The following is a 15,576-nucleotide window of genomic DNA, read 5'->3' on the forward strand; positions in this document are numbered from 1 at the left end:
TATTTATTTTCTTATTTATTTAATCAGGACAGAGCACATTAATGAACAATCTTATACTTCTGTACAGATTGTAAATGAGCTAGATTACACTATAGTTGCTAATTTACATCTGTCGTCCTGAGGCAGGAAGACAAAACAACACAAGATCACATAAAACAATATCAGACAAAACAACCATCTATCCCATATGGTCACCGCCTATTCTGGAGCTTTTCCAAGTTGTCAATGGGTGAGAGAAAAGGTACAGCCTGGATAGTCTGCCAGAGCTTTTGATAGCTTCTTTTCAAATTTTTAGAATTTTTTTTTTTATAAAAACTAAATTAATAGACTTTGATGTCTTCTTTTCAAATGACAGAATGAGTTTTACAACTCCATTCTTTTCAGAATATGTTTTCCAGCTTGCATTCTCTTCACCTCTGGGGGCGGGCTTTTCTCTAGAGCAGCGGTCCCCAACCACCGGGCCACGGACCGGTACCGGTCTGTGGGTCATTTGGTACCAGGCCGCACAGAAAAAAAAAAATAATGTTTTTATATAATATATATATATATAAAAAAAAATAAAATATATATATATATATATATAGATATATAAATTTATTGACAGAGGTTAATACAGTTCAAGACTCAACCTATCTATAACATCCGATCTTTGTGAAGCTGACAGCCCATCGGGTATTTAAAAACAAAACACTCAAATTATTTTTTAACTAGAAGATTTTTCAAATTTCCTCTGTTAAATATCAAATTACAAAAAAAGGGTTTTTGACAAATTTCTTTTTTACAAAGCATGTATTTTGCCTGCAACAATAATGGAACAAAATTCCCTCTATAGATTCACTTCAGATCTGAAATATAAAAGAAGCTTTAACATGTTCTCCTTGATCATTTATTTTATTTTTCCCATTTATGGAATAAATCTTTTCTTATTCAACACAAGACAGGATATTGATCCCTCTTTCCTCTGAGATGCTTTCTGTATTAATGGATGGATCAAAGTCGGACTAACAGGGAATGTTTGTGGTTGGAGGAAGACCAGGTTCTCTGGACAGAAGTTAGTATTTGGAGACTAGAACAGCGCCCACTGAAAGCCCTGAAATCTTCCTTTAGCTTTTCTTATAGAGTCTTATATTTTCTTATATTAATACTTGTTAAAATTAACAATATTTTCCGATGGAAAACAAATGAATTAAACCAAATAGTTGCCAACTAAATATCTACATCGAATCAAAGGTAATGGTGTCAAATCAAAAGTCACCTGCGTAAATGTGACTCTTTTCAAAATGGTCCAGGCCAGCGTTACGACGCCGTGAGCAAGGCTGCAGAGTTACATTATTAAAATTGAACTAAATGTACAACAGTGGTTCAGAATATTAGATCTTTTAATTAATTTAAATGAGAATTATCAGTTTGAATCAAATCAGAGTAAAACTGAGAAATTAAGCTGCAAGAAATTAGTTTTTTTTTTTTTAAGTTTAAAGTAAAAAATAAATAATTTCAGGTGTGAACGTAAAATGATAAGCACGGACAGGGAGGTGTCATGATTGGGGGAATCTCTGCTGCAGCAGAATCAGACCAGCTCTATCTCATGACGTCCACCGTCTTTGATTAACTAAAAGTCGACACTGCGACATAAAAACGACCCATAAAATCACAGTGGATCCAAGAGCCGAGCTGAGAGATGAAAGAAAGGAAACACATGAAAAGAGTAAAAGGTTCATTTTACTTGTTTAGATGCAAATAAAAACAAAAACACTTAAATATGTAGAGAAGCCTGCATTTAATTTGTTTTTTTTCTTCTATCCAACCCTCCAGAACTGATAGAAGAAATGACATCACTATATAGAAGCAGGCGATATCTATGGAGCGTAACGTCCTCCAATCAGCTCTGCTCAGGATTATAAGAACCGGACAGAAGAATCGGATCATCAGGAGTCGGCAGCATGATGCTCTAATATTAATTATAAGTCCTGCTTCAGAGCAGAGTGCTCGCTTCTGACCGACGTGTGAGAAGAACAGCATGAGCCGAGGAAAACAGATGGCAGACATCACTGTGGAGGATTTTCCTCCTCTTCAGATTCCTCTTGCTGGCTTTTCTTCTGCAAGCAGAACAATAAAAACATTTTAATTAAGCTTTATCGTCAAGTGAAGCGTCTGAACCAATCCAATCAGTAAAATAACACAGATAACGTTCCCTCTAAGATAATTGCACATTCTCGGCACACAAGAACATCTGTGCAGCGCATAAAATCCAACAAACTGTAAATCAATCAAACCAATTGCATGTTTTTTTTGGACCATATTGAATCAATGCATCAGCTGTTTCTTTTTGTACTTAAAACCAACAATAAAAATACATCAAACAATTTATTTCGATTTTCATTAGAAAAATTGAGTTCCAATTTATTTTCTATAGTACGTCATACTAAATTCAATATATCTGAAAAGCAAATTAATAGAGAATATATTTATTTTTCTTTTGTGTTGTCCTCTTATAGTCTCATCTTTATGAGCGCTATCGCTAATTACCTGCTGGGTGCTGGGTGTGCAAGCGGGCTTTATTTAATAAACAAACTCAGCTGTTGTGGCTCACAATCTACTCTCTAATACCAATTTAAAATGAAAATAAATCACTTATTAGTCGGTTTTATGGTAAAAACATTTTAAAAATGTTATAGTTGTAAATGGATGAAAACATTTGATTAAACATCAGTGTCTTTTAAAACAATAAGTTTGGCAAATGTCCTTATTCTGCTACAGATGCATCATAATCCAACAGGAAGATGAAAATGTGGAAAATCATTTATCAGTCTTTGCCTCCAGAACCATAAAACTTACAGCTGAACTCACAACGGGAGACTTTTGATAAAATGAAAGTAACTTATAGTGATAATGTCCAATAATATAACCATGTAAAACATTTTGCAAGGTCACATAACAGGCATCATCACCATAAATTACTTTATTTTCATCAAAAGTCTCCCGTTGTGTGCGTCCTTTCAAATGCAAAAACCCAGACTTAAATCAGTTTTAACCAGTAAATCAGAACCAAAGTTAGTTCAGATCTGTGATTTGCTATTTAATCTATAGATTTAAATAACGCCACATGCAAAATTTCAGCTCGATCAAACATCTGGAAGTGGATCAGGGGCATTACTTATTGAATGCCCCTGGTAGGTAGAAATTTAATTATACAGTGAGACATAAATGTATATATCTCTTTTAATTAGCTGAATTAGACACAGCCCTTCCTCATTTGCATAATGAGGCAGAAATAAATAGCATTGAAGTAATAAATAGGGTAAAAAAATACAAAGGAAGAATAAAACAAAAATATAACATGCACATAAATAAATTATTAAGATAATATGTAATTAAAAATATTTGAAGATTATAATGGACAATAAATAAATTGGGTAATATTACAAAGGCCAATAAATAAAGAAGCTAATTAAAAGAGATTCATATATTTATGCGTCACTGTATAATTTAATTTCTACCTACATTTGTTTGTTTATTGTATTTATCTTTAAATATGGTAGAGCTGGTCCTCCATATATCCTGAAATAGTATCAGTGATTAAGAAAGGCAACATTTAATCCTTTTCTTTGTTTTTGCAGAGCAGCCAGAGCACCGTGTGAATCTGTGGAACCTCTCTGCTGTAGGTTGTTTAGGTTCAGAGATCCACATTTTTCTCACTTAAATTAATACAATCATTTGATACATCATTATATTTATTTTAGGGCTGCAATTAATGACTATAATTATCAATTTTGCGAATATTATTTTTATTCAATTCTTCGATTAATAATCGGATAGAAACAATTAAACCAGGTGAAACTAAAACTTTTCAACTGAAGTTCTGGATAGAGAAAACATTTTGTCGATCATTATGATCTGACAGACAAATCAATATGATCTTAAATGCAAAATGTTCACGTTTTTTAATTCTTCTTTAATTACTGCTCAAAGTGTATATATTTTACATATTTTATCGTCTCTTTACTCCAGTTAACGATTAATCGATTACTTAATTAGTTGACGATTATTTCAATAACTGATTAATCCAATAAAATTTTCAGCCCTAATTTACATTACACAAAATATAATTTTCATGTTTATAAACAATTAAAGAGAACCATTATGAACAGATTTACATGAATAAGGCAACTTATTTATTTATTTGTTTTCAACAACGTCCAGTGGATTGTTTTTTTTAACTTTTTTGGAATGAATGACCTGGATGATTGAGAATCTTTACCAGTATCTAGAAATATTTACACATTTAAAGAGGCGGTTTTTACATTTATTAGCTTTAGTCTGTTTAATTTAAAAACAGATTTGTTTTTTTACCCTTTTGTTTAATTTAAAAAGGAAAATTTGATTTAATACTTTCTACCAGTAGCAGTATCAATAATCCTTAATGATTCCCATCCCTATTGCTGGCATCTTTCTATCATCAAGATTGTTTTAAATGATCACCATGACGATGAATAAAACGTTTCCTAGCCAACATCGGCACCTACCAGCTTCAGGAAGTCGATGAGCTTGTAGGCGTCCTCTCCGGTAGAGAGGTCTACGAAGTCCCGGGGGATCCTGTAGCTCAGACAGGGACTGGGCTGCACCGTTACCTCGCTCGTAGTGTAGCGGAACGCCGGACCCTCCTGCGCATCAGACGATATCTCTAATGGTCGGGAAGGAGAGCGCTGGGTATGGATGAAGGCTCTGTGTTTGCTTACCTGCTGCTGATGGGGGATTTCCCCACCAGACATCAGCTCCTCCCAGCTGAACAGCAGCGAGTCGGTCACCTCTCCAAAAGGGTTCAGGTCGATGAGCCAAACCCTCCCCTAAGAAAAGAAAACAGAACAATTAAAGCGGCTCTAAGAAGCATCCTGATTAAGGACTCGTAAACATTCATGAACTATAGGGCTCTATCAGCAGGTAAAGTCAATTCAGTTCTAGACTTTGACTAGGCCACTTAATACATGGCAGGAAATGTTGTAGCCCTGGTTTGATTTGAGGGTTTTTATACTGCTGGAAGAGAAAGGAGAATCCCAAACAGCATGATGCTGCCACCACCATGTTCCGCCATGACTCTGCGCTCAGGGTGATATGTACGGAGTTAAACTAGGGCCATAAATTTTGAATAAAAAAAATAATCTATATATATGTTTTTTTTATTTTTGCTATTTTTAAGCTGTAAAAAATATATTTTGTAAAAAGATTTAAAACTAAAAAAAATACTTTTTTAAACTGAAAAGAATTAAAAATTTAAAAAATTATTTTAAGACTAAACAGAATTAAACTTTAAGTAATGTTAAATTTAAAAATAAAAGTTTAAACTGAAAAGAAATTTTGAAATAAAAAAAACAAAAAACTGAAAACTAAAAAAAACATTTAAAACTGAAAATTTTATATAAAAACAAAGAAGTGAAAAACTTGATTAAAAAAATTTGATAGAAAAAAAATTAGAAAAAGAAAAGAAATAAAAAAAATAACTTCATAACTAGAAAATATTTTTGAAACCAAAAAGAACATATATTTATACTGAAGAGTAGTTTTTGAAAGAAAAAATATTTAAATCTAAAAAATAATTTTGAAATTTGGAAAATATTTTGAAAGTTAGAAACACTAAAACATTAAAACTACTTTAGAATCCAAAATTGTTTTGGTTTCAGATTTTTCTTAGTTTTAAAGTTTTCAGTGAAAGACAGACATTTTTTATCCTAACCAAAAAAGATCTTTTTATAGTAGGAATCATATTTTTATCAGATGAGATGAAGAATTCTAGTTAACAGGATCTAGATAACCTGACCACCCCCTAATCTAATAGAGAAGTTTATAGAGAAATAGAGTTTAAAAGTTTTATCATGAAAAATGCGGAAATATTGATGTAAAAACAGGTAAATGAGTTACCTGACAGTCTCTGTACACGTCAAACACGACTGCGAATGAAAAAACAGAAACCAGCGTGAGATTATTTAACATTAATCTCTTCTCGGCATTAACAAGCAGAGCTGCGGCTCACAGTCTTCGTCCAGGAAGTTGTACTGGACGTGCTGGCTGAAGAAGTCCTGGATGGCCTGGGAGATCTGCTCCTCCTGCTTCAGGATGTGCTGGTAGTACTGCGTGTAATCCCTCTGGGAGATTGCTGCGAGAGCAGGCAGACGGGCGAATGAGCCGAGCTCAAATTGGATTTTATAATTGCTTCAATAATTAGTCCATGGCTCCATTTTTATCCGGCCTGTGCGCCTCACATCAAACCCTGCTATTCTCATATTACTTAGGTACTCATATTCTTCATAAACAACCAGATGCTTCCATTAGGTCTTTTGGTTGCTTCATATAATAAAGTTAAAATGTTTTTTACCAATCAGCTTGTTTTCTTTGACGAAGCAGCGAAACTCTCCACCAGGAATCAACTCGCTCCACTTCCTCAGCACCAGCTGAGAACACAAACACAGCAGAGACGGTTAGAATCCAAAACGCTAAACTGTTAGCATCCAGGACATATACCCAGTAGTTTCAATCAGTGAATGCAGCTCATCAAACCAGCTGCTGTCTATGGTTTGATGCAAAACCTCGTGCTACGTTCAAGTTCCTCAGAAAAAATGTAATTTTCTCCAATCGAAAACTCTGATTCAGGTCAGCAGATAAGAAATATCAACCTTTTATTTGTTTGAGTAATTCACTTTTTTTTTTTTTTACATTTACGGTTTTATTATTATTATTATTATTATTTTTTGTTATAATTTAATTTCACTTTGAGATTAATAAAGAGTTTTTGAATTAAATTGAATTAAATTAAAGCTAGTTTAAATGTTGGAACAATTACAAGATATCTATAGTAAAAATTATTTATTTTAGCTGTGAATTGTTTTATTTTTATATATTTTCAAACCTTTAACCAATTTAATTCTAAAAATCCTCCTTGTCTTCTCCTTTGCAGCTCAGTTCACATGGGTGCGCTAACAGGGACAGGCCAGATTGCTCTGCTAATTAAACCAAACCAGCTGCTCTATTTATTAGGAAACAAACAAACGAACACAGTAGAGGAAGTTTCATTAAAACAAAACAGAATCGTCAAAATGAAGTAGCAGCTTATCTGAACACCCTGAATAAGACATCATATGACATTGTTTCGTCACAGTCCGATCTGTTACCTCATCGCTATTCAGCCACTGGACACAGAAATGTATTTCAATCCAACTGCAGGCGACCAGGAGATCAGGATTTTACTACGCTATGTGCTGCTCCTCATGGGAAATAGTGTCTTCCTTCAGGCAAAACAATACAGCTTTTTTCCACTGGGGGGAGCCAAAAGTTACCAAAACATTTTTTTTTTACTGCTTTAAAGGACAAATTAAAAAAAGATCTGGGAGGATATTGATATCAGACAAGTTGTTATGGACGTTGTTTTCTTTTGATGTACCCACTGGTCACCTTAAAAAAACCACCACAGTGCTGACATCGCTTCTCTGCTTCAGTTAAATACTCACAATACTATGCTTTCCCAATCGCCATCACCTGACCTAACAAACACCATGTGACCGACCTCCTAACGCTCCACAAACAAAAACAGCAGCTACATAAAAAATAAATATCCCATGTTAAACCGTTAACTGAACAGGTCATTGAAGTCTTTGTGAGCCTGTAATACCCCATACTGGCCTATGCTTCTGAAAGGGGAGTCGTTAGGGTCACTGTTGGCCTGCCTGACAAGGCCACATGTTTTTGGTCCCCTGCATAGCGATGGGGGCTGAGATGATAGCGGCAAGGAATCAACTCTATTGCTGCGCCATTCCTAAGGGGTGGACCTGTTGTTTCTGTTCAATTTGCATGTTCTCTTAGCAATAACAAGGCTTTGTTACAGTCAGATTGATTAAAGGTTTTCTATCTAAGGAAAACTAGTTGATTGCATCGACTCATTGACGCGGATGCAATCCCTCACACTAAGCATGCTTGTAGCGACAGCATGCTAAATGATCTAGCCTACTTTTCAGCACTACTTCTGATTTGGTTTTAATGATAGAATTATTTCTATTTACGGCCAATGGTGTCACCATCCTAATGAATGATTGTTTAATATTTAGTAAATCACCAGCCTTCCAAACCCTCTGCTTTTGACCTGCCCTGGTAACACCATGTCATTTCCTGTCAAGGTCTAGCTGTTGGCATTTCACAATAAAAGCACAGGTGGAACTTAACATGACTGCTGCTAAATTGCTCTCTATAAACAACTTTTGAATCGCCTTAGGGAGACCGTCATTTTTTTTTTTTAAAGCCCCAAAAACTCTGAGAAAAAGAGTCTACTTTGGTTCATCCAGATTCTGTCAGATTCGGTGGGACTTCCTTGTAAATCTAACCCCTGAGAAAGCACCAACGCTGGGCAAAATGCAATCCAGGAGTTTTATTTAAAGAACATTTTTTAAGTAATTTTGATATTTTTTTTATACTTTGTACAAATACATTTTTTAAATTAGTTTTTATATTTCATTTGTTTACAGATTTTCTTTTTTCAAAGGTTATTTTTTCAAAAACTTTCATCTTTATAGATTTTTTATTTCGGTTTTCTTTTTCAGTTTTCAAATTTTTTTTTTTTTTATCAGATCACATTCTCTTTATTTCAAGCCCTTTTGCTTAACTGATTACTAAATTAGTTGATAATTATTTCAGTAATTTATTACGATTAATCTGATTGTTTTCACCCTATTCTAGATATCCAGTTAAAACCAGTTTCTATTGTCATGTTTTTCATTAAAACATAAAATACCTTAAAATTGTTGATCAGCCAGAAAACTGCATTAAGTGCAGTTCTGTTTTAAACATCCTGCTTTTATTTCTCTAAATGTTTGATGCATTAAATAAGCCTAAATATGAATCAATTAAAAACAGAACATATTTCTAAATAAAGAGTAAAATACCTCATAACTGATGACAGGATCTGGAGAGTCTTGGTCGCTGCACTGAAGGAATCTATAGAACAAATCGCATCAAAGCCACTTAAATGCCTGGATTTAGCAGAGGTGGGTTAAATATGTTTCTTAAGCAGAACAGAAAATCCCTCTTCTGGCAGTGTCTGGTTTTCAGAGTGCAGCTTACGGCTGAGTGAGGTCGTGTGTGACGAAGTCGGAGCTTTTGAAGAGCAGGAAAATGTCGCTGAGGCTGCAGCACTGCAGCGAGCTGTTCAGAGCGATCCAGTTAGCGTCCTGTCAAAGATAACCGCGTTAAAACGCTGCTAAAGATCACAGCTGTGTGACGCATCGAGGTGATTTACCCGCGGAGCGCTCCAGTTGAGTTTGGGGAAGACACGCCCGCCCAGGGCGCTTATGGCCTCCTCCACCGTAGAGGTGAATTCTGGGAATTCAGGCGCCTGGCGGACATAAAACACAGAATATACACTTAAAGGCCGCTTTATTAGGTACGGCAGGCTTTCAATGGGTTTAGCTTCCAAATTCTTCTGTTTTGAGATAATTTTTTTCTTCAGCATGATTTCTGTGAGGTGTTAAATGTGCAGACTGACATGATGGCGTTATGTTATGGAGTGAAATCTGTTTCATTATTGCTGCAAAAAACACATTTCCTATATGGAGATTTAAAAAGAAAAAACGCATTCAAGACATGAAAGTTTGAAAGACTTTTAGTACAAAAGAAATTGAGAGTAATTTTACCGTTTTCTCATATTTGATTGTAATTTGTTTTTCATTTTTGGTATTTTATTAAAATTTTTAAGATTTTATTTTTCAAACCTTAATTTTTTTTTTTTGCATTATACTCTCGACCAATAGAAATGCCTCGTCCCTCTTCACTTCAGAGGAAAGCCCGCCCCCAGAGGTGGACAGAATGTGATTCATAGAATCTACTTTGAAAAGAATGCAGCTAATAAAAACACAATATGAAAAACAGAACTTTGAAAAGTAAAATAAAAAATATATATAAATCTGGAAAAAAAAAATTGTAAAGCAAAAATATATAAAAAAAACAATAATAAAAAACATTTTTGAAAAAATAAAATCTGTGAAAACAGCAAAGTTTCTCTCAAAACATTTTTTTAACCAAAAAGTTAAATTTTTGCATTTTTTAAATTCCAATTACAAAATGTCTTCTTTACAACAACATTGGAACAAAACTCACTCCATAATTTTCCTTTCTACGATCAAATATCCCGTTCTGCTGTTTTTAAAGGTGCTCTGTTATTTAGGCTCCTTTAATCAGACAGCTTGTATGTAAAAATAAATCTCAGCACATCAGCAGCTTCTGAAACTCTGATTGGAAGTTCGTGTCAACAAGTCACAGAACGGGTGTACCTAATAAAATGGCCAATGAGCATCAGCCATGAGAAAACACGCCTTCAATCATTTACTCACAGTGGCTGTGGCTGTCGTCTCATCATCCGACCACTAGAGGGGAGTAGAGAAGCAAAGAAGTCATTTTAAAATTAATTTAAACAAAATGAAGAAAAAAAAGAAAACACTGGAACGATTCATGAACTCCTTTATTTTGCTTTATGTAAACGTTTCCAAAAGGTTAGTGATGATGTTGCGCCAAGTGAAGATTCTAAAGCAGTGAAGAATAAATCATTTTTCCATAAGGATATATTCACAGTGTGATTAGTTAAGAGGAAATTTCATTTTATCAAAAATTTGAATCACATTTTGCCTTTTAAAAGCTGTTGTCTTCTCTGCTCATAACTTTTCGTCTCTTTTTTTCATTTACTCTTTTTTTTTTTTTTAAAGCTCTACTTAGAACCTTCTTAAGATCCAACAGTAAAATGAAAATTTTTTGCATTTCTTTAGCGGGTCTTACGGCTTAGATCAGGATTTCACTACTAAGTGGAAACACGGTGGTGGCAGCATCTTGCTGTGGTGCTGATATTTAGATAAAATAAAATCTAAATTGAGACTTTGAATAGATACATCTAAAAAGGAAGATTTAAATGCAGCAAAAATGAGCCTGGATTGGCAGGCGTCTCAAATTCACACAATAAAACAACAACAACAACAAAACAAACATCTTATATTCTATTTACAAGTTTTTATTTTGTTTTTTTTATTTTTAATTGCTCAGTTTTTGGGCCACCAAACCAGACTTTGTAGTCTAACCTCTTTCTTAATACTACAACTGTCCAGCAGGGGGAGCACACTGAAACATCTAAACTTTTTCCTTATTCAGCCATTCTGTTGGGAGATAAATGGATTCTTCTCTGGTTTTGGAGATGCTAACTTTTTTTCTTTTAAAGGGTTTTAATTGGCTGAGAAAATCTTCTTTAATGTCTTTTTCTCAGCCATGATTGAAACATATTGAAACCTGCAGCACAAAGTGAACAAAAATCCTAATCTGAGCCTTTAATAACCAATGCCTCCCTCTAATAACCCACTTTGACATTCTGTCACTTCGATTAATCAATGCTGCCATTTTAATGTCTTTTTAAACTTCTTTCCATTAAATAAAAACAACCTCTGAGTTCATATGATGACGATACTTATTGAAATCAAACAGAAAACAGTTAAACTCAATAAGTCAATAAGCAGAAACTCCTCAGTGCTGCAAGATCTCATAATTCACAATGCACAGCCGAAAACTACCGTAGCAACAACTTCTTCTCTTACCTGGATGTCCTCCTCAGCATCTGAGTCGCTGTTGTTGGATTGTATCGGCTGAGAGTTGTGATCACTAGGAAGACAACAGAAAGAGCTCCTGTTATAAAGGGATGAATCACATAAAACTGCAAACAAAGCGTCCAGAACCCAGCACTGTTCCACTAGTTACCCTCTTTCTTTGACACACTTTTATTTGACTCTGCATCGGACGCCTGCACCTGCCCCCTGCTCTCGCCACACGACACAACGTCATCTGCAAACGTAGTAATCCAGTGAGACCCGAGGCAGGCCTGATCCGTTACGTAAAGTAGTGATGGGTTCATGAGACGTCGTGAAGCGTTTCCACACAATGTTAAAATGCATCAATACTGCGTAGATACCGCCACTCAACAGGTGGCATCAGCCCTTCTCTACGCTGTGGTCTGCTGGGCCCCTGGCAGCGCAGAGCGGGACAGAAAGAGACTGAATAAGCTGGAGAGAAAGGCCATTTCTGTCCTAGGTTGCCTCTGTCAGATAAAGGCATGTTTTAGTCTCTATGCTCCAGTTAATGATTAATTCATTACTAAATTATTTGACAATTATTTCAATAGGTTGAAATGGATTAATCCGATTAATTGTTTCAGCCCTACTCTGATCACTAAGGCTTCAATCACACTGCAGGCATTAATATTCAATTCCGATTTTTGTGTGAAATCCAGTTGTTTTGCGTTGCTGTTCACATTTCCAAATATATGCAACTTGTATGTGATCTCCTGTGTGAACGCAGTTCACACAACTTAAGTGTCCCGCATGCGCAGTAGAGGATGCAATGATGTCACAAGTAAGTGTGCTCTGTGTTTACAGAAGTAAACATGGATGGTAGAGCTGGTGCGCATCTAGTGATCTTTCCCAACCTCACTAACCACACAATCCATCCAGGATGGTTGAAAATAAAGACTGCTCTCCGCATTAACGTCGACCATGGGTGTTGATGTTTTTCTCGCTGCTTCTGCGTAGCAAGACCCGGAACAGTGACCTTTGTCGAGTTTTAACTGCGTACAGATCAGATGAATGCGACCTAGCCGTACAAACACAGGTCGCATTGAAAGAGATCAGATACGTATTGGATTCAGGACCACATAGCCAAGTGGCCTCGGTCGCAGTGGAAAAAATAAATTGGATCTGTGTTGTTCAGACAGCCATGAAAAGATCAGATAGGCAAAAAAATTGGATTGAAATCTAGCCTTAGTGACTGATCTCAAAACTGAACAATCAGACCCGTTTTCCAATATGCATGAACCGTATATCATCATCAATAGCTCCTGCTAACACCTTTCAGATAAGACGTCTTTACAGAAGAAAACTGAAAATCAGCCGATTACAATTTCAGAGCGATTTCAAAGAAAAGTTTGCAGAATGGGTTTGATATTTTGGTCCATTCTGATCCAAATGAGCGATCAGGGCTTTATTGAGCTGTGGGACTCCAGAAGCAGTTGATGTGTACCAGCAGTCAAAGCGGCAGGTGGCTCGGCTGGTCGCTGAGGCAAAAACTCAGGCGTGGGAAGAGTTCGAAGAGGCCATGGAGAAAGACTTCCGTACGACTTCCGCAATCCGGTGTCTCAGGAGGGGGAAGCAGTGCAGTACCAACATTATTTATAGTGGGGGTGGTGTGCTGCTGACCTCGACTCGGGACTTCATATATCGGTGGGCGGAATAGTGTAATAGCAGCATTATTATTACTATTTGGTTAGGATTCTTTATCTATAATGACATGAAGTGAATTTTGTTTCATTATTGTTGGGAACAAAGAGCAAGTTTTGTAAATTCAAATTTAAAATAATAATGATACCAAAAAATGTACAAAGTGAAAAGAACTTGGAAAAGAAAACTCAACAAATATACCCCAATAAATATTAAGTCTGTAAAACAATAAAAAAATAATAAAACTGAAAAACGCAAAATAAATAAAGTGTAGAACAGTTAAGAAATTTTCATTTCAGCTTCATTTCTGGATTGCGTTTTATCTTTCAAGTTGTTATTCCCTTATTTTTTTCCCCCCCATCTACAAAACGCCTTCTTTGCTTGTTGCTGGGCAACCATATTCTCCACATGATGGATGCTGTCATGTCAACATTATACCGATTAATGCTCAGCATCGTTGTTAATGAAACCAACAGCAGCCCTGATTCCTGTTTAGTGTGATGTCATACCTTCCAGAGACTACCAACGTCCCATCGTCCAGTAAATAGTCTATTACATTCTGAGGCAGTGGCAGGATCAGACTGGAAAAAAGACACAGATCACTCAGGGATCATAAAAAAATACGATGGAATAAGGGCTTAACTTTAGAAAACATTCCAGTAAAACACACAAAAACAGAAGATGTAACTGAGTCTACTGTATTAGCATTGTTGCTAATGCTAGCCCTTAACAACTATGCAAACACGCTTCGACGTGATATAATAAACTTCTACTGTTCCTTTTCCGATTTCAACGTGTTTGTTTACCTTTTAATGGTGTGTTTCTTAAATATCGGATACCAAACCGAGAACTGACAGTGTGCAACTTGCTCTTTCTTCATGCTGCAACTTCCGGAGAGGAAGCATGTCCGTCACCAAATAACGTCCGGATCAAAAAAATAAATAAATAAATAAATCAATAAATAAATAAATAAATATCCGAGAGTATTTTGGTTAGAGCTGTTTTAGTTTATGTAATTAAAATGTATCTCTTATTTATCTAGTACTTGTGTTTTGTGTGGTTTTCAATAAGGATAATGTTTGGCTTTTTACGGAGGGAGACATCTTTGAGATGCACAAAGGGCGTGTTTTGGTACATAGATCGTTTATTTAGGTTAGATTTCCTTTGAAGCGTTTTATTAAATGGTAGTTTTCTCGTAGTTTGTTGTCCTTTCCCGCCTAAGCATTTCTTTCGGATTTTGGCATAAGTAATAAACCGTAAATGGGATTAATAAACTAATTCCTAGAAATACGTTAGAGGCCACATTATTTTTTTTTTTTTATCTTTTTTTTTTTTTTATTATTTGTTTCACAAATAACAGCTTCACAAACCAACAGCAAAATCCCCACACTGAAGCACAGTAATGGCAGCAGCATGCTGGTGTGGTTGGAGGTGATCCCGTGTCCCCTATCCAACCAATGCTGCCTTAGATAACACTTTATTGACAAATATTTGGCCAACAACTATGGTTTGTCTACTGATCCATGAATGAGAGCTTTAATAATGAGCTTTCCTTTAAAACTTGTTCTTACAACTGGCTTTTGGTTACTATAAACACTGGAATATGGTAAACCATTTCAGCTAAAGAGGTAAATCCAATGCAATAGTTCATAAGGCTGAAAATATTACATTCTAACACATTTTCTGTTTTGCATTATTCTGCTGTTTATCCATTTCTACATTATATCTAATTAAATGATATGAGGTTTGGGTTATCTGTCACTAATGGATAATCTTTGACTTTTTACAGAAGCAGCATTTTACATGAAAACGGTTTAACTCAATGTTTGTAAAATAATTGTGAGGGGAATTGTTTTTAAATAAAAAAGTACAGTTTTATTTAAAATAAAAAAACAAAAAGAAACGAAATAACTATCAAACTGTTTAAATTTAATTCAGAATATTTTTTTTTATTTAACATGGATGATTAATGTGACATGGAAAAATTGATGAAATGATCAGATGCTTGTAAATACAATACCTTTTTTTAATAATAACAAAACATTTTCTTATCCTATTTTATTGATCAGTGTATTTTTTAACCATAACAGTTCTCTAAAAAATATATATATAATATTTTTTATTGTACTACTTGTTTTATTTTTTTTACTTAAGTTTCTAAAATAAAAAGGAAATATATAGTATTTTTTATTGTACTACTTGTTTTTTTTTTTGTTGTTGTTGTTTTTTGTTTGTTTTACTTAAGTTTCAAAAATAAACAAAACACCGATGACGTTTGCCTACAACAGGAAGTGGTGTC

General features: G+C 35.0%; 1 protein-coding gene across 1 annotated transcript; it reads right to left on the reverse strand.

Annotated features, from left to right (window-relative positions):
- Positions 1-1,693: 1,693 nt before the first annotated feature.
- Positions 1,694-14,185, reverse strand: cdc123 (cell division cycle 123). The gene is made up of 13 exons (XM_015392811.1): positions 14,084-14,185; positions 13,787-13,858; positions 11,607-11,670; positions 10,365-10,397; positions 9,275-9,370; positions 9,100-9,206; positions 8,922-8,973; positions 6,368-6,443; positions 6,026-6,148; positions 5,914-5,942; positions 4,737-4,844; positions 4,524-4,661; positions 1,694-2,096 (listed from the first exon to the last, which is right to left on the reverse strand). Exons 1-13 carry the CDS (start codon positions 14,155-14,157, stop codon positions 2,046-2,048), a joined length of 1,023 nt encoding a protein of 340 aa, XP_015248297.1. The 5' UTR covers positions 14,158-14,185; the 3' UTR covers positions 1,694-2,045.
- Between the last annotated feature and the right edge of the window lie 1,391 nt (positions 14,186-15,576).

This window comes from Cyprinodon variegatus, unplaced genomic scaffold (genome assembly GCF_000732505.1).
Source record: "Cyprinodon variegatus isolate N-32 unplaced genomic scaffold, C_variegatus-1.0 Scaffold607, whole genome shotgun sequence".
NCBI classification, from domain to species: Eukaryota; Metazoa; Chordata; class Actinopteri; order Cyprinodontiformes; family Cyprinodontidae; genus Cyprinodon; species Cyprinodon variegatus.